The following is a 24,618-nucleotide window of genomic DNA, read 5'->3' on the forward strand; positions in this document are numbered from 1 at the left end:
CACCTGTATGGTTTGGGTGTGGCTGGTGGCCAGCGATTATTGCGGCTGGTGTGGCTGCTTCCCAGCGATTATTAATTGCTTTTATAAAACCAAGACCTAAATGAGAATGATACTAAAAAAACATTAGCATAACTTAAACCATCTAAAAACAGAAAACAGCAAATCGTCAACAAACTACAATTAAAAAGATGTGCCGTCAGACAATATTACAGATATTCTTACCTCTTGCAATGCCAGCAGCAAAATCTAAAAGACAAGCCTTGCAATGGCGGACACCGGAAAGCGGTCACGTACGGCAGCCAATCAGAACCGTAAAAACATGTCCCCCTTTTGGCGAATGTCTACTGAGCACAAACAAAATGTCCGCCACAGAAAGGCGTCTTCGCCGCTATGTAAGGGATAATGTACAGTCAGCCGGTAGTTATCGCAGAAATAAGCCCCGACAGTGTGATCAGGACCCGACGCGAAGCGGAGGGCCTTGTATCACACTGAAGGGGCTTATTTCGCGATGACTACCGGCTGCCTGTACATTATACCGCTTATTACACAGCTATTTGTCACATAAGGAAAAAACCTGGACATCAATATAAATTTGAAACATTTTATTGGCATATTTGTTTTAAATTAGCATTTTTACCCTTCCGCGAAACGATATAGTACCACGTGACCATGCGTTATTACTTTGGAGAGGTTATTTGAAAAGAACGAACCTGCAAATGTCTCAACTGACCAATCAGAATCAAGCATTCCAGAGAGCCATGTAATAAGCCGAATTAATGCTTAACCAGTTTATCCCTTTATGAAGTTAGTTTAGTCTAAATTAATAAATTCAACAGACTTAGCTCTTAAAGCATATAGCAGCAAACCTTTAACATACAACTAAAAACACCTTCGGCTGACAAAGAGCATATGATAACCTAGGCTGACCAGATAATCCATGTCAGGGAGGACACTTTAAGCTACTCCAGGTTTTACAAACTACTTTAAAACTGAAAGGCACCTGTGTTTGGCTAAATAGCTCACTTCTTCTTGTGCTTTGACTGGTTTGATTGAAAAACTCATCCAGCTGTTACACATTAACATTAGTGGCATATGCATGATTATAGGAGACTGATCAATCAGCACACAGCAAGAATTCGGTGCTTAACTGAGATCCAGGTCCTTTTAATTTAAATGGTATTTTACAAATCCTGTCCTAGCTCAATGTGTCCTCCCTGACATGGATTATCTGGTCACCCTAGATAACCCAATTAAAAAAGTAATAAAGTACAACTCCGACACTGACCAAAAAGCAATCATTTGCGTGCCGTTTGCGGTAAATCCCTTGTTGTAAACAATAACTACTAATCGAATTTTAATAACACAGAAGGATTCAAACATCGCCTGGCTGTTTCAGAATGCTTCGTTTTTGCTTAACCCGATAACATGTCTTATTGTAGGCAGTCCGGGCTAAATGTTAGTAAACGAAAATAAAGTTTATTTATTTAAAACTGAGGTACGCCTATCTAAAATCCAACAACAAGCAATCCAGCGAAAGAGGAAATGCTGCTTTCTGAAACTGACCCCAGCCGTTCGTAAAACTATTTATATTCATGGCTATATTTCACTGTTTGTCCGCTTTTTAGTCTTCACCGAGTAGGCCTATAGTCAATTAAACCGCAGATAATACCTAAGTAATAACAGGCGCTCTAAAACTACTAAAACGTTAAAACTGGACTGCATTATGCGTCTAGTTTCGGTCGCAAACCTACAGTCGATTTGTACGACAGACACGCGTATTTAATAAATGCTTCCCAGCGATTATTAATTGCTTTTATAAAACAAAGACCGAACTGAGAATGATACTAAAAAAAACCTTAGCATAACTTAAACCATCTAAAAACAGAAAACAGCAAGTCGTCAACAAACTACAATTAAAAAGATATGTCGTCAGACAATATTACATATATTCTTACCTCTTGCAACGCGACCAGCAAAATCAAAAAGACAAGCCTTGCTGTGGCGGGGGAATGTGGTCACGTACGGCAGCCAATCAGAACCGTAAAAACACATCCCCCTGTCGGCGAATGTCTACTGAGCTTAAACAAGAGAAAGGCGTCTTCGCCGATATGCCGAATTAATGCTTAACCAGCTTATCCCTTTATGAAGTTAGTTTAGTCTAAATTAATAAATTCCACAGACTTAGCTCTTAAAGCATATAGCAGCAAACCTTTAACATACAACTAAAAACACCTTCGGCTGACAAAGAGCATATGATAACCCAATTAAAAAAGTAATAAAGTACAACTCCGACACTGACCAAAAAGCAATCATTTGCGTCCGTTTGCGGTAAATCCCTTGTTGTAAACAATAACTACTAATCGAATTTTAATAACACAGAAGGATTCAAAACATCAAGATTTCAAACATCGCCTGGCTGTTTCAGAATGCTTCGTTTTTGCTTAACCCGATAACATGTCTTATTGTAGGCAGTCCGGGCTAAATGTTAGTAAACGAAAATAAAGTTTATTTATTTAAAACTGAGGTACGCCTATCTAAAACATTAAAACTGGACTGCATTATGCGTTTAGTTTCGGTCGCAAACCTACAATCGATTTGTACGACAGACACGCGTATTTAATAAACGCTTCCCAGCGATTATTAATTGCTTTTGTAAAACCAAGACTGAACTGAGAATGATACTAAAGAAACCTTAGCACAACTTAAACCATCTAAAAACAGAAAACACCAAATCGTAAACAAACTACAGTTAAAAAGATCTGCCGTCAGACAATATTACAAATACACTTACCTCTTGCAACGCCAGCAGCAAAATCTAAAATACAAGCCTTGTATAGCGGACACCTGGAAGCGGTCACGTACAGTACGGCAGCCAATTAGAACCGTAAAAACACGTCCCCCTGTCGGCAAATGTGTGTCAATATGTTGTAATTACATATTCTAAACTACAAACATTTTCTGATATATTAGACTGTGAAACTAACATATTTGGCAAGCTTGTAATAAGTGTAGTCTAACAAAATACAATTAAGCAAATCGCCTGCACTGTTCATTAGCTCAGAAAATGCGGGCTTTGACACAATTTAATGTTATGAAAATGCGCTATACAAATGAACAGTATATTTTCATGAGAGGTCGATTTGGCTACATACAGTATGTATATGCTCTCCTCTCAATAAATAGAACATTTTAAATCATAATGAAGTTCACAAACAAACATTCCCATAGTACGATTTGCCTTTAAACCCAAACAACTTCAAAAACATGAAACATTCACAGTCAATTTGACGTGGTTTTACTTTATAACACATAAAACACAAACCAAAATACAACCGAATTCGCCCTTCTCATGTAATACAAACTGTCATGTCACAAATAAATAGGTCAAACAAGAAGTAATGTACAGTACAATTAGTAGTCCCATACTACTGCCATTTACACAAACTTTATACAAAAAACTTCAAAACTTCACGCTCACAGCAACAGTAATGTACAGTACAAGTAGCCCTATACACCTGCTATTTACACAAACTTTATACAAAAAACTTCAAAACGTCACGCTCACAGCAACAGTAATGTACAGTACAAGTAGTCATATACTACTGCTATTTACACAAACTTTATACAAAAAACCTCAAAACTTCACGCTCAGACTGTCAGAGCAACACAACAAACATATTAAACTAAAAACAGAACACGCTAATACAAAACAAACTACTCCGGCGAGTCATCACATCTCTAGCTAGACGAAGGGACTGCGCTATCTGCAATGTCTACAATAGAAGAAACGTTGCATTCGTCGTCAAAAGAGAACTGAAGGCATTCCTCAAAAAGAAGATGCTCTTCAATAGCTTCCTCTTTGTCCATTAATGATGTTATATTCCGTCGTTTTAAATAGTCCACCAGAGTACAGTGTCCGACAGTCAATGTATAATCTGCGCCGTCATCATTTTTCACTTTTAAAGTTCCGCGTAATACTTTTGAAAATGCCCCCGATTTCTGCAGCATCCTGCAGCTCTGGCATCGTGCAAACCTGCTCTGGCTGTCCCAAGTATCCTGCCGGCTTCCACACAGGGCACACTTCAGGCTTGCCTTAATCTCAGCTCCACATATGGAAGCCTTCACCGTCACAACCGATTCCTCTTCTTGTACAGCGTCCGCGTCTCCCACATCCAAATCGCAGATCTTCTCAATCATGCTCTCTACGGTTGTTGTTAGTTCCACTTTCCCTTCAAAAACTCTAGTCGAAAGCTCCGTAAAGACGTAAGATGAGTCAACCTCCACGTCATGGATCAGTCTCTCCCAAACGCAAAGACTCATCTGGGCAGTTCCATCAAAGACTGTGAATCTCTTCACCTCTTTGTCGCTGCCTCTAATGCTTACAGTTTTCTGCAATGACGCTGCCACGACCTTGGCTTTCACCAAAGGCACCTATAGGAATGAACACCAGTCATTACTTTTCTAAACTTCTCATCCAGAAATAGCGAAATTTTACAAAAGGTGTACATTGTCATTGCAAACTTATTCTTAAACGCACCTTCTTGCCTGCCGGCAGAGCTGTGACATCAACCAGTGTCTGCCTAACGGGTGCTGCAGGTTTCCGAAAAGGAAACGTCACCTTCGTTACAGACAGCTCGGTCAACTGGTTCCCCATCACGTCGAAGTCAGACGTGCCTTTAAAACCTACCAAAAAAAAAAAAAAACCAACAGACATTAATACATACTCAGTAACAACCATGTCCTGGAAAACTGTGCTCTGTAAAGCAATACTTACTCAAAGCCTTTCTGACATGTGTCAGGCGTATTGCCGTGCCATTATCTGAAGCTTGGCTGAACAGCGCACGCTTTCTCGGACTGAAGATGGTCACATCGTGAAATTCTTCACGTCCAGTCTGTAGTACAGCATTAAAAAAACCTCTGTTTTTAGTGGTGAATTTTAATGCTGAGATAGAGTGGATATAGCCACTGACTACGTCTGTGTCCATCCTCATTTTCTTCGCTGGAGTCTCCATGTCGAAAAAGCAATTAGAAAAACATGCAAAACACCCCAATATATATACTGCTGGGACATGCCATTAACCTCCCCTTATTACACGACTCTCTGGAATGCTTGATTCTGATTGGTCAGGTGAGACATTTGCAGGTTTGTTCTTTTCAAATAATAACCGCTCTTTTCAAATAATAACCGCTCCAAAGTAATAACGCATAGCCGCTACTACTTGTATGTTTAAAATGTTAGTCACGTCGTACTATATCGTTTCGCCGAAAGATAAAAATGTTAATTTAAAACAAATATGCCAAGAAAATGTTTCAAATTCATATTCATATATTGTCTCGTGTAGAGTTAATGTTGTCTACACTGACTATAATTTATGTTTTTGTATTTGGGTACATATGTTTGTTCCTTATTTTATTTTTCCTTATTTATATAATTCTCTATGTCCGACATGGGGACTGCACCTAATTTAGTTGTACTTGTTACAATGACAATAAAGTTATTCTGATATTCATGTCCAGTTTTTTTCCTTATGTGGCAAGTAGCCATGTAATAAACTGGATAATGTACAGGCAGCCGGTAATTATCGCGAAATAAGCCCCGACAGTGTGATACAAGAAGCGGAGAGTCTTGTATCACACTGAAGGGGCTTATTTCGCGATAATTACTGGCTGCCTGTACATTATCCCTTACTTACACGGCTACTTGCCACATAAGGAAAAAAACTGGACATGAATATGAATTTGAAACATTGGCGTCGGGTCCTGATCACACGGTCGGGGCTTATTTCGCGATAACTACCGGCTGCCTGTACATTATCCCGCTTATTACACGACTCTCTGGAATGCTTGATTCTGATTGGTCAGTTGAGACATTTGCAGGTTCGTTCTTTTCAAATAATAACCGCTCTTTTCAAATAATAACCGCTCCAAAGTAATAACCCCTAGCCGCTACTACTTGTATGTTTAAAATGTTAGTCACGTTGTACTAATTATCGCGAAATAAGCCCCTTCAGTGTGATACAAGAAGCGGAGGGTCTTGTATCACACTGAAGGGGCTTATTTCGCGATAACTACCGGCTGCCTGTACATTATCCCTTACTTACACGGCTACTTGCCACATAAGGAAAAAAACTGGACATGAATATGAATTTGAAACATTGGCGTCGGGTCCTGATCACACTGTCGGGGCTTATTTCGCGATAACTACCGGCTGCCTGTACATTATCCAGTTTATTACACGGCTACTTGCCACATAAGGAAAAAAACTGGACATGAATATCAGAATAACTTTATTGTCATTGTGACAAGTACAATGAAATTAGGTGCAGTCCCCATGTCGGACATAGAAAATTATATAAATAAGGAAAAATAAAATAAGGAACAAACATATGTACCCAAATACAAAAACATAAATTATAGTCAGTGTAGACAACATTAACTCTACACGAGACAATATATGAATATGAATTTGAAACATTTTCTTGGCATATTTGTTTTAAATTAACATTTTTATCTTTCGGCGAAACGATATAGTACGACGTGACTAACATTTTAAACATACAAGTAGTAGCGGCTATGCGTTATTACTTTGGAGCGGTTATTATTTGAAAAGAGCGGTTATTATTTGAAAAGAACAAACCTGCAAATGTCTCACCTGACCAATCAGAATCAAGCATTCCAGAGAGTCGTGTAATAAGGGGAGGTTAATGGCATGTCCCAGCAGTATATATATTGGGGTGTTTTGCATGTTTTTCTAATTGCTTTTTCGACATGGAGACTCCAGCGAAGAAAATGAGGATGGACACAGACGTAGTCAGTGGCTATATCCACTCTATCTCAGCATTAAAATTCACCACTAAAAACAGAGGTTTTTTTAATGCTGTACTACAGACTGGACGTGAAGAATTTCACGATGTGACCATCTTCAGTCCGAGAAAGCGTGCGCTGTTCAGCCAAGCTTCAGATAATGGCACGGCAATACGCCTGACACATGTCAGAAAGGCTTTGAGTAAGTATTGCTTTACAGAGCACAGTTTTCCAGGACATGGTTGTTACTGAGTATGTATTAATGTCTGTTGGTTTTTTTTTTTTTTTGGTAGGTTTTAAAGGCACGTCTGACTTCGACGTGATGGGGAACCAGTTGACCGAGCTGTCTGTAACGAAGGTGACGTTTCCTTTTCGGAAACCTGCAGCACCCGTTAGGCAGACACTGGTTGATGTCACAGCTCTGCCGGCAGGCAAGAAGGTGCGTTTAAGAATAAGTTTGCAATGACAATGTACACCTTTTGTAAAATTTCGCTATTTCTGGATGAGAAGTTTAGAAAAGTAATGACTGGTGTTCATTCCTATAGGTGCCTTTGGTGAAAGCCAAGGTCGTGGCAGCGTCATTGCAGAAAACTGTAAGCATTAGAGGCAGCGACAAAGAGGTGAAGAGATTCACAGTCTTTGATGGAACTGCCCAGATGAGTCTTTGCGTTTGGGAGAGACTGATCCATGACGTGGAGGTTGACTCATCTTACGTCTTTACGGAGCTTTCGACTAGAGTTTTTGAAGGGAAAGTGGAACTAACAACAACCGTAGAGAGCATGATTGAGAAGATCTGCGATTTGGATGTGGGAGACGCGGACGCTGTACAAGAAGAGGAATCGGTTGTGACGGTGAAGGCTTCCATATGTGGAGCTGAGATTAAGGCAAGCCTGAAGTGTGCCCTGTGTGGAAGCCGGCAGGATACTTGGGACAGCCAGAGCAGGTTTGCACGATGCCAGAGCTGCAGGATGCTGCAGAAATCGGGGGCATTTTCAAAAGTATTACGCGGAACTTTAAAAGTGAAAAATGATGACGGCGCAGATTATACATTGACTGTCGGACACTGTACTCTGGTGGACTATTTAAAACGACGGAATATAACATCATTAATGGACAAAGAGGAAGCTATTGAAGAGCATCTTCTTTTTGAGGAATGCCTTCAGTTCTCTTTTGACGACGAATGCAACGTTTCTTCTATTGTAGACATTGCAGATAGCGCAGTCCCTTCGTCTAGCTAGAGATGTGATGACTCGCCGGAGTAGTTTGTTTTGTATTAGCGTGATCTGTTTTTAGTTTAATATGTTTGTTGTGTTGCTCTGACAGTCTGAGCGTGAAGTTTTGATGTTTTTTGTATAAAGTTTGTGTAAATAGCAGTAGTATATGACTACTTGTACTGTACATTACTGTTGCTGTGAGCGTGACGTTTTGAAGTTTTTTGTATAAAGTTTGTGTAAATAGCAGGTGTATAGGGCTACTTGTACTGTACATTACTGTTGCTGTGAGCGTGAAGTTTTGAAGTTTTTTGTATAAAGTTTGTGTAAATGGCAGTAGTATGGGACTACTAATTGTACTGTACATTACTTCTTGTTTGACCTATTTGTTTGTGACATGACAGTTTGTATTACATGAGAAGGGCGAATTCGGTTGTATTTTGGTTTGTGTTTTATGTGTTATAAAGTAAAACCACGTCAAATTGACTGTGAATGTTTCATGTTTTTGAAGTTGTTTGGGTTTAAAGGCAAATCGTACTATGGGAATGTTTGTTTGTGAACTTCATTATGATTTAAAATGTTCTATTTATTGAGAGGAGAGCATATACATACTGTATGTAGCCAAATCGACCTCTCATGAAAATATACTGTTCATTTGTATAGCTCATTTTCATAACATTAAATTGTGTCAAAGCCCGCATTTTCTGAGCTAATGAACAGTGCAGGCGATTTGCTTAATTGTATTTTGTTAGACTACACTTATTACAAGCTTGCCAAATATGTTAGTTTCACAGTCTAATATATCAGAAAATGTTTGTAGTTTAGAATATGTAATTACAACATATTGACACACATTCGCCGACAGGGGGACGTGTTTTTACGGTTCTAATTGGCTGCCGTACTGTACGTGACCGCTTCCAGGTGTCCGCTATACAAGGCTTGTATTTTAGATTTTGCTGCTGGCGTTGCAAGAGGTAAGTGTATTTGTAATATTGTCTGACGGCAGATCTTTTTAACTGTAGTTTGTTTACGATTTGGTGTTTTCTGTTTTTAGATGGTTTAAGTTGTGCTAAGGTTTCTTTAGTATCATTCTCAGTTCAGTCTTGGTTTTACAAAAGCAATTAATAATCGCTGGGAAGCGTTTATTAAATACGCGTGTCTGTCGTACAAATCGATTGTAGGTTTGCGACCGAAACTAAACGCATAATGCAGTCCAGTTTTAATGTTTTAGATAGGCGTACCTCAGTTTTAAATAAATAAACTTTATTTTCGTTTACTAACATTTAGCCCGGACTGCCTACAATAAGACATGTTATCGGGTTAAGCAAAAACGAAGCATTCTGAAACAGCCAGGCGATGTTTGAAATCTTGATGTTTTGAATCCTTCTGTGTTATTAAAATTCGATTAGTAGTTATTGTTTACAACAAGGGATTTACCGCAAACGGCACGCAAATGATTGCTTTTTGGTCAGTGTCGGAGTTGTACTTTATTACTTTTTTAATTGGGTTATCATATGCTCTTTGTCAGCCGAAGGTGTTTTTAGTTGTATGTTAAAGGTTTGCTGCTATATGCTTTAAGAGCTAAGTCTGTGGAATTTATTAATTTAGACTAAACTAACTTCATAAAGGGATAAACTGGTTAAGCATTAATTGGGCATAGGCGAAGACGCCTTTCTCTTGTTTAAGCTCAGTAGACATTCGCCGACAGGGGGACGTGTTTTTACGGTTCTGATTGGCTGCCGTACGTGACCACATTCCCCCGCCATAGCAAGGCTTGTCTTTTTGATTTTGCTGGTCGCGTTGCAAGAGGTAAGAATATAGGCTATGTAATATTGTCTGACGACACATCTTTTTAATTGTAGTTTGTTGACGACTTGCTGTTTTCTGTTTTTAGATGGTTTAAGTTGTGCTAAGGTTTTTTTTAGTATCATTCTCAGTTCGGTCTTTGTTTTATAAAAGCAATTAATAATCGCTGGGAAGCATTTATTAAATACGCGTGTCTGTCGTACAAATCGATTGTAGGTTTGCGACCGAAACTAGACGCATAATGCAGTCCAGTTTTAACGTTTTAGTAGTTTTAGAGCGCCTGTTATTACTTAGGTATTATCTGCGGTTTAATTGACTATAGGCCTACTCGGTGAAGACTAAAAAGCGGGCAAACAGTGAAATATAGCCATGAATATAAATAGTTTTACGAACGGCTGCGGTCAGTTTCAGAAAGCAGCATTTCCTCTTTCGCTGGATTGCTTGTTGTTGGATTTTAGATAGGCGTACCTCAGTTTTAAATAAATAAACTTTATTTTCGTTTACTAACATTTAGCCCGGACTGCCTACAATAAGACATGTTATCGGGTTAAGCAAAAACGAAGCATTCTGAAACAGCCAGGCGATGTTTGAAATCCTTCTGTGTTATTAAAATTCGATTAGTAGTTATTGTTTACAACAAGGAATTTACCGCAAACGGCACGCAAATGATTGCTTTTTGGTCAGTGTCGGATTTGTACTTTATTACTTTTTTAATTGGGTTATCATATGCTCTTTGTCAGCCGAAGGTGTTTTTAGTTGTATGTTAAAGGTTTGCTGCTATATGCTTTAAGAGCTAAGTCTGTGGAATTTATTAATTTAGACTAAACTAACTTCATAAAGGGATAAGCTGGTTAAGCATTAATTCGGCATAGCGGCGAAGACGCCTTTCTGAGGCGGACATTTTGTTTAAGCTCAGTATAGACATTCGCCGACAGGGGGATGTGTTTTTAGGGTTCTGATTGGCTGCCGTACGTGACCGCTTCCCCCCGCCATAGCAAGGCTTGTCTTTTTGATTTTGCTGCTAGCGTTGCAAGAGGTAAGAATATATGTAATATTGTCTGACGACACATCTTTTTAATTGTTGTTTAAATTGTTGTTTGTTGACGATTTGCTGTTTTCTGTTTTTAGATGGTTTAAGATGTGCTAAGGTTTTTTTTTAGTATTCTCAGTTCGGTCTTGGTTTTATAAAAGCAATTAATAATCGCTGGGAAGCATTTATTAAATACGCGTGTCTGTCGTACAAATCGATTGTAGGTTTGCAACCGAAACTACTAACATTTAGCCCGGACTCCCTACAATAACACATGTTATCGAGTTAAGCAAAAACGAAGTATTCTGAAACAGCCTGGCGATGTTTGAAATCCTTCTGTGTTATTAAAATTCGATTAGTAGTTATTGTTTACAACAAGTGATTGTCAGCCGAAGGTGTTTTTAGTTGTATGTTAAAGGTTTGCTGCTATATGCTTTAAGAGTTAAGTCTGTGGAATATTAATTTAGATTAAACAACTAACTTTATAAAAGGATAAGCTGGTAAAGCATTAATTCGGCATAGCGGCGAAGACGCCTTTCTGTGGCGGACATTTTGTTTTCGCGGCAGACATTTTCTTTACGCTCAGTAGACATTCGCCGAAAGGGGGACTTGTTTTTACGGTTCTGATTGTCTGCCGTACGTGACCGCTTCCAGGTCTCCGCTATAGCAAGGCTTGTGTTTTAGATTTTGCTGCTCGCGTTGCAAGAGGTAAGAATATATGTAGTATTGTCTTTGTGCCATTGCACTACTAAGAATGGTACAGTGCAAAATCTGTCTGTACGTTTATGGGAAGTTTATCATGCAGCTGCATATACTAATGAAATGTATGTACAAATGCACCTGTCAATCATTAACTGATGCATGTTGTCTTTGTAGACTGAAGGGCTGTGATATCACAGGAATCAAAAGTAAATATTTTTAGGGTGATGTCTATCAGCAATCGTGTTTGAGGTTTTCTTAAGTTGAATAACATTGAAAGGTATATCAACTTTACATGGTGTTTTCAATGAAGGTGACTGTTGGCAAATGTTTATGAAATGAAACTTGTGTGTCACTTTTCTCTGCAGAGTTGTGCTGGACTGCCACCCTTGAGGAGAAAGTGATATACGGTATGCTTTGTGTACTTAGACAACATACACTGACATACACTGTGTGCAGAATTAGGCAAGTAATATTTCCGGAGATATTTCTTGCCAACAGTTGGGCAGAATTATACATTCTGAAGTTTTTCTTTTGCTCTAAGTAAATGTACTTAGAGAAAATGTTACATTATAGTTTCACAAAGGAAAATAAAAGAAAAGCACTTCTGTGGGCACAATTATCAAGCAATCAGAAACTAAGTGGATTTTTTTCACTTAACTATCAACAGAAATAATAATGAAATTGTCTGAAGTCTATATAAGGAACAACGAACGTCACCAAGTTTATTGTCCTGTATCGTCACCTTTATTCTGAATGACCATCATCAGCCTGTTTGCCATTGAACCACCGAAGTCTTTGTTTTGATCCTGTCTTATATTAGCCACGTCAGCTAGGACCGTGTCCCAGATGCTGATCTGAGAAGTGTCCTGCTTGCTTGGTAAATCTCATACTTCACTCGGGCTGTGTAGCTCTTAATGGGCGTTGAGTCAGGCGATGATGACAGCCTGGTCATAAGTCAGTGACCTTTTTTGTCTAATCTATGGAATACTTTGATGCATGGGAAGGGGCACTGTCTTGCATGCATATCAAGGAGACAGGCACTGTTGTGCATGAATATCATAGGAAGGGGCAGTGTTCTGCATGCATGTCATAACATTTTTGAAAGCTGCTGAAATTTCCTCTAGAAATTGGCAGTAGTTAATTTTATACCACCTGGAAGTCTGAAAGAGCCAACAAGTTCATCACTGATAACTGCAGCCCACACCATCACTTCTCCACTGCCCTGTGGGTGCTCGAAGAAGATGACCATCCATGGACCTATCCATCTGCTACAAGAGTCACTCTCACCTCATCTGATTTTTTTCACAAAACCTTTATAAAATCATTCTTGACATGTCTGTGTGCATTCTTGACTTTTTAGCTTGCATACCTTTATTGCGTAGAGCTTATATTACAGCAATTCTGATCCTAGTGATTTCATGTAACACACTACAAAGTGCTTCCAGAGCGTTCAGATTGCAGTTGTTAAAAGTGGTGGCATTTGATTCTAAAGTCTTCTTTTTAATTGAACACATAACTTTGGCAGTTATTTTGTTGCCTCGCTATATGCTGCTTCCATCCTCTTTGTGTGTTGCCCACAAAACAATCAATTGTACAATAATTATGTTTTGAATGTTTAGCAGGTTTGGTTATTTCGACTGGCACTTTAATATTTTGATTTTCTTCTGTCTGCAAGGTGCTTTTCTGGCCCATTTCAGTAATCATAAACATGCTTCATTCTGCATAGGAAAGTATGTTTTCCTGTTATCAAAACAAAGTACTCAGATCAAAAACCAAACATTTTGCCATTTTTAAACATTCTGTTTTAGGTTCATCTGGACTGAAAACATTGGTCGACAAGATACAAATAAAGTACATGCCTAATTCTGCACACAGTGTACATATCACAAACGTGGGTCAGTTAGTGTTGAGGTGAAACTTTTGTGTGTAATGCAGATGTGACAGGTAAGTGTTTTGTCTGATTAAAAAAAAAACATAAGTCATGAGGCATATTTATTTTAGGATAATGAGTGTAATGGTTAAAATTCAGTTTGTAGGTTGTGTAACTTCCAGACAGTTGCTGAGTCAGCTGCATCACTGACTTACTGTAAGTGGTGAGAAAGCTGTTAGTGGAACTGCTCCTGATTGATGTGCACTATGTATACACATTTGATGGCTTTGTGACAACATCAGTGCAAAGTACAGTTGCAAGCAGGTGTGCTTCTCCCCCCCCCCCCCCGTTCATCTGCAGATGCCTCGCACAAAGGCTTCCCGGCGTTCCGCAGCAGCGAAGAAGAGGCTGTTGGACCGGCAGCGAGCTCCTGATAGTTTTGATGTGGCTATGACTGATGACGGGGTTAACCCGTTTCCCCCCTCTCGGAATACCAAAACGGCGATGACTGTGACTAATCGGACGAGCCACAACCAACGGACTGACCCCGCTGCTGCTGCCGTCCATGTCGTGGCTATGACTGATGACGGGGTTAACCCGTTTCCCCCCTCTCGGAATACCAAAACGGCGATGACTGTGACTTTCCTGACGAGCCACGACCAACAACCTGAGCAGGCCGCACAGCAGCGGCCTGTGTCCGTCATGGCTATGACTGATGACGGGGTTAACCCGTTCCCCCCCTCTCGGAATACCAAAACGGCGATGACTGTGACTTTTCCGACGAGCCATGACCACCGGGTTCCCGCCCTGGGTGCCATTTGTAGGACCGTCGACGAGTTCTGTATGCCTTTTCTTGATAAAGATAAGGCAAGGACGGACGAGGTACTGCAGCCCCCTCATAAAAGAAAGGCTGCAAAGTGGACTGACCCCAAAAGTGAACCAGAATGTGAACCAGCATGCGAACTTGAAACAAAACTTGAAACAAAACTTGAAACAGAACTTGAAACAGAACTTGAAAGTGAACTTGAACTGAGAAATACCCTGGCAGTGCCAAACTATTACCCAACCGTGGATCAACAACAGCATGTGAACCCTGTAACTATCTGTGTATCTCCTCATTTTCCTCAGGCACGTGCAGTGAGAGGCTCATTCCATCAAGGACACCCACGATTTGGAGTCAACAGTAACAAGCAATGTGTTGCTAATAGTTTGATTGCTATAGTAACGTGTAAGGTAAAGAATGTTTTAACCTGGTCAGTCACAGACATTGATCAAGTGCTGCTGAAAGGAGATGACCTCTACACTACCATCAGAGATGCTAGGAGAATTGGAGATGCTTCTGGGTATCTGTTAGTTAGAGATCTACCAACAGAGTACACATTGAATGGTGATAAATATGAAATAAACTACCATGATGACATGTTTGTTGGCTTGTTTGGTGTCAGTGAATATGGAGATATGGGTGACATTTTCATGTCAGCTGATGCAGCGGTAAGAAGAGTATTCTCACAGTATGATGCGTGTCTTTTTACTCTTAAAGTAAATACATGTGCCATCATTAAGCAAGGGTCATGGTATGTGGTGATCGACTCCCATTCCCGACGAGGAGATGGAGCAAGCGACGCATCAGGCAGAAGTATATTGGTGTGCCACTCTACCATAGATTCTTTGCTAGACCATGTGGATACCCTAGGACTATCTTTAGATGCAACAGGGGAACAGTTTGAGATTACAGCTGTGAGTGTGACTAGTCGAAGCATCCTGCACCAGCATCCAGATGGCAACTGCCCAGCCACCAGCGTCAACCAGCTTACCAGCATGTCAGGCCATCCAGACGGTAAGTCCTCAGTCACCAGTGTCAACCAGCGTACCAACATATCAGACCATCCAGACGACAACTCCTCAGTGACCAGAGTCCAGCAGTTTGCCAGAATGTCAGACAGCCAATATGGTGTGGTAAGGCCAAATGTGACACATGGTACAGACCCTGAGGTTGATGTCCGTGTGAACAATGAAGGTGATGTAGTTTTTATCAGTGAGCTACGCAGTGAGCAGTTTCTGTTCAGTCCTTTGACAATCCAGCAGCAAAGAAGGCTTTCCTGTAAGCTTGGTGTGGTGTACATTGATCATGGCCATGTAAACATGGATGCAGAGTTTCCAATGGGTGATCCTTGCAGAATGGTGCCAATCACTGGTGATGGCAACTGCTTTTTCAGATCTCTGGCTTTTGCTATTACTGGAAATGAGAAAGAACACAGGAAAATTAGGTGTGCTATTGTTGCTCACATACTAAGAAATGAATCCAGGTATGTTGCTTGTCTTAGAGATGGTCACTCTTCTGTCACTGAGTATGTCACTGCATCACGGATGAAATATGTTGGTACTTGGGCATCTGAGGTAGAGATTCAAGCTGCCGCTGATCTGCTTGGTGTGGATATTTTCACATACTCTGACAACAAATGGTTGAAGTACTCCACATGTATTGGTTCTGATCAGAGAGGTATATACCTGAAACATTGTAATGAGTCACATTATGAGGTTGTAATTTGTGTGAAAGGGCATGACACTGAGGGTTGTGCAACACAATGCTCTGAAATCGATAACACACCATCTGAAATGGCATCAAGTCGACGAAAACTTGAACGAGAAAAAAGACGGTATGAAGTAAGTATGGTGTACAAGGAGGAACAACTTGAGAGAAGCATAAAGCGCTACCGTGAGGATGAAGTGTACAGAGAACATGTTAAACAGTCAAGTATAAGTAAGTATGCAACAGATATGGGGCACCGCAAATATGTACAGCAGTCAAGTGTGAGCAAATATGCAACAGATGATAGACACCAGCAACGTGTAAAGCAGTTGAGTGTGAGCAAGTATGCGACAGACGTTGAACACCAGCAACGTGTGAAGCAGTCGAGTGTTAGGAAATATGCCACAAATGTTGAACACCAGCAATGTGTGAAGCAGTCAAGTGTTAGGAAATATGCCACAAATGTTGAACACCAGCAACGTGTGAAGCAGTCAAGTGTAAGTAAATATGCCACAGACATTGAACACCAGCAACGTGCGAAGCAGTCAAGTGTAAGTAAATATGCCACAGACATTGAACACCAGCAACGTGCGAAGCAGTCAAGTGTAAGTAAATATGCCACAGACATTGAACACCAGCAACGTGCGAAGCAGTTAAGTGTTGATAAATACAAAACAAACAGCGATTTTGCTACTGCAGTAAAAAAGAGAAATGTTGAGAAACGAACTAAGCAGAAGGATAAAAGAACAGATATTGCGTATGTGATCGAACAATTTGGAGAGAAAATAAATACAGGCCCTGTATACATTTGCTCAGTTTGTCATCGAATGTTGTTTAAATACCAAGTTGTGATATGCAGAAAAGATGAATACCTAAAAAAATCACAAGGAGTTGCATTACTGGCAATGCAGTGCATAACTGACACATACTTACACAAATGTATAGATACTTGTTCTGATGATTGTAGCAGTCTGTTGGGCCCTACAGGTTCATTATGGATTTGTCACACATGTCATAGAAAGATTCTTGATGGGAAAATGCCAGCAGAGAGCGTTGGAAACTGTCTAGCTCTAGACCCAGTTCCTCCTGAGTTGCAGTGTCTAAATACTCTGGAACAACATCTGATTGGTATTCATATTCCTTTTATGAGAATTGTGTCTTTGCCAAAAGGTGGACAAAATGGTGTTCATGGTCCTGTGACTTGTGTCCCGTCAAGCATTTCGAATGTAGCTGAATCTTTACCAAGAGTGAATAATGATGACCTTATGATCCGTGTGAAGTTGAAGCGGAAGTTAACTTACAAAGGGCATTACAAATATGAATTTGTGCATCCAGAAAAAATAAAGAAGGCTTTGGTGTATCTTACAGAGAATAACAAATTTTATAGCAATGTGCAGTTCAATGATGACTGGATTAATCCCCTGCAGAAAACTGAAGTGCCTGGTGATGTAAGTGACATACATGCAGATGAAGAGCGTAATGAAAATAACATGGAGGATGAGGAGATGGATGAAACTCTGCATGATAGACAACAACATGGCATGCACATGGATACGTGTCTTCAACCTGTCGACATAGCACAAGAGGTGTTGGATCAACACTTTGATGGAATCATGTCTATGGCACCTGCAGAAGGAAACAACCCAGTGAGGCTTCTAACTGATGAGTCAAATGAAGCTAAATGTTTTCCAGTCCTTTTCCCAAAAGGAACAGGCACTTTTCATGACAGAAGGAAGGGAAAACTGACACTGTGTAGGTATTTAAATACAAGAATTCTTAATGCAGATGGACGTTTTGGGAAAAACTTGGACTATATATTTTATGGGCAGTATTTGTCTGAGCTTCAGCAGGTTGTGTCAAATGTGTCAATTGCTGTGAGAAAGGGCTATGATGCACGGGATAAGTGTCCTGTCACATCAGAAACTTTGACAAATAAGGAGTCTCTACAAAAGATGTTCAATTTTGATGAAGGTTATAAATTTCTAAGACCAATCAGAGGCACCCCTGTTTTTTGGCAAAGTGTTCAGAAAGATCTGTTTGCAATGGTAAGACAGCTTGGTATTCCCACATGGTTTTGCTCATTTTCTTCTGCTGATTTACGCTGGAGAGAACTTATGACAGCAATCTTCAAACAAGATGGCATAGATGCATCAAGTGCTGAGCTTGACTGGTCAGAAAGGTGTGCACTGTTGAAAAACAATCCTGTGACAGCTGCCAGAATGTTTGATTATCGATTCCACTGCTTCCTAAAAGATGTCATCATGTCAGAAGCACAACCCATTGGCAAAATAGTTGATTATTTCTACAGAGTAGAATTTCAGCAACGAGGATCACCTCACACTCACTGTTTGTTTTGGGTGGAAGATGCGCCTAAGGTTGGCAAAGATGATGAAGATGAGGTATCAGCTTTCATTGATCAATATGTGACATGTGAAATGCCAGAGGGTGACGATGAAATGCATGAAATTGTATGTAGTGTACAGCAACATAGTAAGAGGCACTCAAAAACATGCAAGAAAAAAGGGAAAACTTGTAGATTCAATTTCCCACGTCCTCCAAGCAACAGAACATTTGTGTCATCATGCAAAGTTGGAGATGGTGAGACAGACGGACAGCCCCTGAAAAAAGAAGTAGCAGACGCTATCATGAAAAAAGTGAAGGATGCTGTACTAAACCCTGAGGCCAACTATGACTCTGTTGATTCCTTATTTAGTACAATTGGTATCAGTCAGGACATATTTCAGGCTGCGTACTCAAGAATCACAAAGAAAACTACCATTGTTCTTAAGAGGAGACCATGTGAAGTGTGGGTCAACCAATATAACAGAGACCTTTTACGCTGTTGGAATGCAAACATGGACATTCAGTTTGTGGTTGATGCATATTCATGTATTGTGTACATCATTTCCTACATTTCCAAAGCTGAGAGAGAGATGGGACTGCTACTGGCAAATGCTCAGAAAGAGGCCTCCCAGCAAGGTAACCTTGATGCAAAAGAAGCTCTTCGCCAACTTGGCAGTGTTTTCCTGCACAATCGTGAAGTTTCGGCCCAGGAAAGTGTTTATCGTCTGACTAACATGAGGTTGAAAGAGGGATCACGAAAGGTGCAGTTTATCCCAACCGGAGAAAATGTGGTAAAAATGAGCCTTCCATTGAACATCATACGGAAGAAAGCTGAGTGTGAGAATGAGGATGAACAAGGTATTTGGATGAACAGTATCACTGATAGATATAAAGCCAGACCAGAAACAAAAGAGTTTGCAGTAATGTGCCTGGCGAGATTTGCATCTGAGTACAGAATACTATGTAAGTCTCAGAGCTCATGCCCTGGAAGTGTGCAGTTGGACAGAAAATTAGGATTTGTGAAGAAAAGGACACGCACAGAGGCAGCCGTTGTTCGGTATGCTCGCTTTTCACCCACAAAGGACCCAGAAAAATATTACCACAGCATTTTGCAACTTTTTCTGCCACATTATTTCGATGCACAATTAAAACCTTCTACTTTTGGCAGTTACCAGGAATTCTATGAGACTGGTTGTGTCAAGTTCTTTGATGATGAATTGCATTCAGTAAAACTGGTTGTGCAGTCAAACATGTCAAGTTTTGAAAAGGAATCACATGCAATTGACAAAGCTGAAGAAGACTTACAGCAGCATGGTGTAATGGAAGATGCCTGGGCAGAGATTTGTCCGGAAACTGAACGTGAACGGCTAGAGTGTCTTGCTAGCAAATCCAACACTACACCAGAAATGAGAGAACAACGTGATGAGATACCAGATTTGTTACCAAGGCCGAGGCGCTATATGTTGCATGACAATCCTTGTGGTATGTCCAGGCAGGAAGCACTGGCTTTGCTTCGCTCACTGAATAACAAGCAGTCTGAGACTTTTTACAAAATACGAAACTGGTGTTTACAGAAGGCACGTGGTGAAAACCCAGAACCATTTCATGTATTCATATCTGGACCTGGAGGTGTGGGCAAGTCAGTCTTGATCAAAGCAATACATTATGAGGCAGCTCGTATCTTGCGTCAGTTGTCACAAAATCCAGATGAGACACACGTGTTACTGACTGCTCCAACTGGGGTTAGTGCTTACAACATCAAAGCTGCAACAATACACGCCTGTTTCCATATTGCAACGGACGCAAAGCTGCCATATGAACCACTTGGAGATGAAAAAATAAATTCATTGAGAGCTGAACTGGGAAACCTGCAAATATTGATCATAGATGAAATTTCAATGGTTGATCACAAGCTGCTTGCATGTATTCATGGCAGATTAAGACAAATCAAACAAATTGGAGATTATTCTGCTTTTGGAAATGTCTCAATCATTGCTGTTGGAGATTTCTACCAGCTTTGTCCTGTGAAAGGGAAAGCTTTGTATACTGAGGGTAAAGCTGTTGATCTATGGCAGAATCATTTCGCTATGGTGGAGCTGACTGAAATTATGAGACAGAAAGACATGCAGTTTGCACAGTTGCTGAATCGGCTAAGGAAACGCAAAAGGGGTGATGCAATGCTGGAGGAAGACATTGCTATGCTGAAACTACGTGTGACAGGTGAAGGACAAGACAGTACTGGTCTTCATATTTATGCAACCAATGATGAAGTTGATCAACATAACTACCATATGCTGCGGAAGATCTGCTCAGACCATGTCATCATTCATGCTCAGGATTTTCAAAGGGTTGCTGCAACTGGCAGACTGGAAAAGAAACATGGACATCATGCTAATGTTCAGAAGACATGTCTCCCCGAATCACTACATGTAGGTGTCAATGCACGAGTAATACTTCTGAAAAATATTGACGTTTCAGACGGCTTGGTAAATGGTGCATTTGGTACAGTTAGTGACATCTGCTTTGATACTGATGAGGATTTTCCATCAGAGATATACATCACATTTGACAACGAAGCAGCTGGAAAGTCACTCAGGGGAAAGAAGCCATGCCTAAAAGCAGGGTTGGACAAAGCTACACAAATCAAAGCAGAGGAGGAGAGAGTGACAAACAGTGGTGGAACACGACGGCAGTTTCCATTGAAATTGGCTTGGGCTTGTACAGTACACAAGGTACAAGGTCTGACAGTAGATAAGGCTGTTGTATCACTAAAGAAGATATTTGCAGCTGGACAGGCATATGTAGCATTAAGCCGTGTCACTTCTCTGGAAGGCCTTATAATAGAAGACTTTAAGGAGACTGCTATATATGCAAAACAAGACATTGAGACTGCAATGCAAAGCATGCCTGCATTTATTGAGCCCGTCATGGAAGTGCCATCATTATGTAAGATTTTACTGCACAATGTTGAAGGACTTACATGTCACCTGGATGACCTAAAGCAAGACAGAAGGTATATGGAAGCTGATATCATCTGCTTGACAGAGACATGGTTAAATTCAAAGGAAGACACAGAAGGTGTACAGCTGCCTGGATTTTCATACCATGGGAAGCCCAGACATCAGGCATATGATGGTAGTGATGCTATCTCTGCTGAACTGAAGAAGCAACAACATGGTGGTGTGGGTTTGTATTATAAAGAACATACCAACTGTACTGTGACTGATGTGCAGTGTGTCAACATTGAGTGTGTGCAGTTCAGTGTGGGCCTACTAAGAACAACAGTCTTGGTACTATACAGACCACCCTTGTATAATCTAACAATCTTTCAGAAGAACCTGATGCAGTTGATCACTCAGTTGGACAGTGTGGAAGGTGGGAAAATCATCATGGGCGACTTCAATGAAAATCTTCTGGCAGTAAGTACAATTGCTAATTTCATGGAAGAACATGGGTATGCTCAACTTGTGAAAGAAGCAACCACTGGGAAAGGCACTTTGATTGATCATGTGTATGTGAAAGACATTGTGACTAACAGCATCTCTGTTTCAGTAATGCCGACGTATTTCAGCCATCATGAATGTGTAGTGCTACATTATCTGTAAGAAACTGTATAAAAAAACAAAAAAAAAATTTGTCATGCAGTAAATCATTTGGCAGTAAGTACAATTGCTAATTTTATGGAAGAACATGGGTATGCTCAACTTGTGAAAGAAGCAACCACTGGGAAAGGCACTTTGATTGATCATGTGTATGTGAAAGACATTGTGACTAACAGCATCTCTGTTTCAGTAATGCCGACGTATTTCAGCCATCATGAATGTATAGTGCTACATCATGTATAAGAAACTGTATAAAAAAATATGAAAAAATTTGTCATGCAGTAAATCATTTGACAGTAAGTACAATTGCTAATTTTATGGAAGAACATGGGTATGCTCAACTTGTCAAAGAAGCAACCACTGGGAAAGGCACTTTGATTGATCATGTGTATGCGAAAAATATTTTGACTAATAGAATTTTTATTTCAGCAATGTAGATGTATTTCAGCCATCATGAATGTGTAGTGCCACATTATCTGTAAGAAACTGTATAAAAGACATTATGAGTAAGAAACATAAATTTTTTGCTGCAGTGATAGTTTTCTGGGGTGCGTCAGCCTCGGGAGGCTGGCACTGCGACTGGGGCTATGGCTGTACTAGGGGGGATTGGCAGGGAGGCTTGGCCTGGTGCCAAGCTTTGGGGGTTAGGCCTGGGGCTGGCCGTCAGCTGCTACCACTGGGGTTGCCGGTAGGCTGTGGGGGGCTAGGACTAGGGCTGGCCTTCAGAAGGCTGCAACTAGGCCTCAGAGGTTGGCAGTGGAGCTGGTGTTCCAGGGCTTGGCATTTAGCCTGAGGCTGATGTTGGGCTTTGGGGGTTGGGGTCGACCTTGAGGGGGCTGCTGCTGGGCCTGGGGCTGGCACCATGCTTTTGGGGGCTGCGGCTGGGCTTCAGGAAGCTGGCACTGGGGCTGAGGCAGGGGGTACTAAAGCTGGACATGGCGGCCTGTTGCTGGGGATAAGTCTGAGGTGGGCTGCTTGGGTTACCACTAGGCATAGGACTAAGGTTACGGGAGGGTCACTAGGGCTAGGCATAAGGGGGCTAGGATGGGGCACATGGCACTGGGGGTTGGTGTGGGGGCTAGGGGAAGTTTAGGACAGAGCAAGCAATGTGGTCTTTGAAAAGGGAGGTAATGTGCTCTGTCAAGTACCTCACAACAGCAGTATGCCAAACTTGTTAATGTCATGAATTTTCCACAAAAAAATAAACAATTTTAGATGTCCTGTGATATAATTCAGTATTTATTAAATGCATTGTTGCCTATATAGAAATTTTGTGTTGTGGGCCAGTACAGTGCACTGAACCTCTTTACAAAGCACCACACACTTGGAAAATGTAAATGTATAGTTGCTTATGTAACGTAGAATATATAATTACAATGAATTAAATGTAAGGAGATGAAGAAGTACCATCAGATGTAGACACTACCAAACTAATGTCTTGTACCACAAAACGTGCTGAAAAGACACAGAATTTCACAAAGCAAGGCTTTGATTGAAAAGAATGGTGAGAGGGTGAAGAGGCACAGACATCTATGGGCAAAGGTAAGACCATATACTGACATGTCTCTGTATAGTGTCGTAGAGTGTACTTTCACACTGTAAAAGGAAATGGACATATGTACACTGACTGTATTATGGCATTATGTATATGATGTAATTTTTGGAGTAATGTGTATGTTTTGTGTGTTTCTTGAAACAGCTAAAATGAAGTAACACTAAACAGTCATACATGTGGATGACCTAAAATCTAAGTGGGAAAGCTGGGCAGTGTGTGTGAGACATTCATCTAGACACAGTGGATGTGCCATGACTGGGTGGGCAAAGCAAAGGTACGTGAGTGACAGTTTCTCACTTAACATGAGCATGCTAGTTAAGACATACCAGTTTGCAGTGTATGAGCTTATAAATTGGGTAACTAAGTATTGTCAGAAATCCCTACTACATTGTTATATTCCATGTTTTAACCTGCCTTCTCCTATGTATAACCTCAGGTTACTAAGGCACAACTGTCATGTGCTTCCCTGATGATCAAGCCAACACACATCTGTCTGTTGAAGCTCTGCTATACTGCATCCTCCGTCATACAGCTGTACATTGGGAGTGTGACACATCACACTGAATGCTGCATAGCCAGAGGAGCAGGCGCTGACCTTGTGAGTTTGCCTTTTTCAGACATTTCTTCCTCTTTGGTGTAGTTCTAGTTTTACTCTGTCAGTGTTTGTCTAACTTACATGCCAGTTCATGCTTTTAATCTTTTAATCTTTTCCAGCGCCTGCTGTTGATGACACTGACCCCATGCCCACCACATCAACTTTCGTTAACACATCACACTGCCTGGTACGTTGGAACAATGAGATGGGCTGGCCTGGTGAGTTTGCCTCTTTGATGGATTATTTTGTCTGTGAAGTAGTTTCACTTTACAACTGCAAGTGTCTGATTGGCTGACATGCAGCTTTCTGGTTTTACTCTCTTTTCCAGTGCCTTATCTTCATATCAGTGACACCGTACTCACCACATCAAGTTTCCCTGCGCCCATGTTGTCGACAACCAAAGCGTTCTCTAAAGGACTCAGAGACTGGACACAGACAGTATGAACTACACACAGATGCCTGAAGTGAAATGCACCAGAAATCATCTCCACACACTATAGTCTGACAGCAAAGGTACTTTGAGTGAAATGTGCTGCTGCTTGTGGATGTTTATTGCTATAATGTCTCACA

At 40.7% G+C, this 24,618-nt stretch overlaps 3 protein-coding genes and 1 long non-coding RNA gene across 4 annotated transcripts; 3 read left to right on the plus strand and 1 right to left on the minus strand.

Moving 5' to 3' along the window:
• Nucleotides 1-3,272: 3,272 nt before the first annotated feature.
• Nucleotides 3,273-5,556, minus strand: LOC140587677 (uncharacterized). Its single transcript, XM_072709217.1, has 3 exons — nt 4,775-5,556; nt 4,538-4,683; nt 3,273-4,431 (listed from the first exon to the last, which is right to left on the minus strand). Exons 1-3 carry the CDS (start codon nt 5,010-5,012, stop codon nt 3,739-3,741), a joined length of 1,077 nt encoding a protein of 358 aa, XP_072565318.1. The 5' UTR covers nt 5,013-5,556; the 3' UTR covers nt 3,273-3,738.
• Nucleotides 5,557-5,620: 64 nt separating this feature from the next.
• On the plus strand, nt 5,621-8,501 carry LOC140587676 (uncharacterized). Its single transcript, XM_072709216.1, has 3 exons — nt 5,621-7,006; nt 7,098-7,243; nt 7,350-8,501. The coding sequence occupies exons 1-3, from the start codon at nt 6,769-6,771 to the stop codon at nt 8,040-8,042; spliced, it is 1,077 nt and encodes a 358-aa protein (XP_072565317.1). The 5' UTR covers nt 5,621-6,768; the 3' UTR covers nt 8,043-8,501.
• Nucleotides 8,502-10,872: 2,371 nt separating this feature from the next.
• Nucleotides 10,873-17,153, plus strand: LOC140587764 (uncharacterized). Its single transcript, XM_072709291.1, has 4 exons — nt 10,873-11,559; nt 11,919-11,960; nt 13,784-16,450; nt 17,124-17,153. The coding sequence occupies exons 3-4, from the start codon at nt 13,784-13,786 to the stop codon at nt 17,151-17,153; spliced, it is 2,697 nt and encodes an 898-aa protein (XP_072565392.1). The 5' UTR covers nt 10,873-11,559; nt 11,919-11,960.
• A 5,785-nt stretch (nt 17,154-22,938) lies between these two features.
• Nucleotides 22,939-24,237, plus strand: LOC140587732 (uncharacterized). The gene is made up of 4 exons (XR_011989409.1): nt 22,939-23,440; nt 23,598-23,727; nt 23,890-24,051; nt 24,168-24,237. It is a non-coding gene; the product is annotated as an uncharacterized lncRNA (long non-coding RNA).
• Nucleotides 24,238-24,618: the final 381 nt, after the last annotated feature.

The sequence above is a fragment of the Paramormyrops kingsleyae genome, chromosome 2, assembly GCF_048594095.1.
Source record: "Paramormyrops kingsleyae isolate MSU_618 chromosome 2, PKINGS_0.4, whole genome shotgun sequence".
Taxonomy (NCBI): Eukaryota; Metazoa; Chordata; class Actinopteri; order Osteoglossiformes; family Mormyridae; genus Paramormyrops; species Paramormyrops kingsleyae.

Bases quoted from the DNA above. Each gene is read 5' to 3' on its own strand.
- LOC140587677 (XM_072709217.1), bottom strand. From the start codon at position 5,012: ATGGAGACTCCAGCGAAGAAAATGAGGATGGACACAGACGTAGTCAGT. The intron at 4,684-4,774 runs GTAAGTATTGCT...TTTTTTTGGTAG, and splicing joins ACATGTCAGAAAGGCTTTGA to GTTTTAAAGGCACGTCTGAC. The intron at 4,432-4,537 runs GTGCGTTTAAGA...TCATTCCTATAG, and splicing joins CTCTGCCGGCAGGCAAGAAG to GTGCCTTTGGTGAAAGCCAA.
- LOC140587676 (XM_072709216.1), top strand. From the start codon at position 6,769: ATGGAGACTCCAGCGAAGAAAATGAGGATGGACACAGACGTAGTCAGT. The intron at 7,007-7,097 runs GTAAGTATTGCT...TTTTTTTGGTAG, and splicing joins ACATGTCAGAAAGGCTTTGA to GTTTTAAAGGCACGTCTGAC. The intron at 7,244-7,349 runs GTGCGTTTAAGA...TCATTCCTATAG, and splicing joins CTCTGCCGGCAGGCAAGAAG to GTGCCTTTGGTGAAAGCCAA.
- LOC140587764 (XM_072709291.1), top strand. From the start codon at position 13,784: ATGCCTCGCACAAAGGCTTCCCGGCGTTCCGCAGCAGCGAAGAAGAGG. The intron at 16,451-17,123 runs GTAAGTAAATAT...CTTTGCCAAAAG, and splicing joins AACGTGTGAAGCAGTCAAGT to GTGGACAAAATGGTGTTCAT.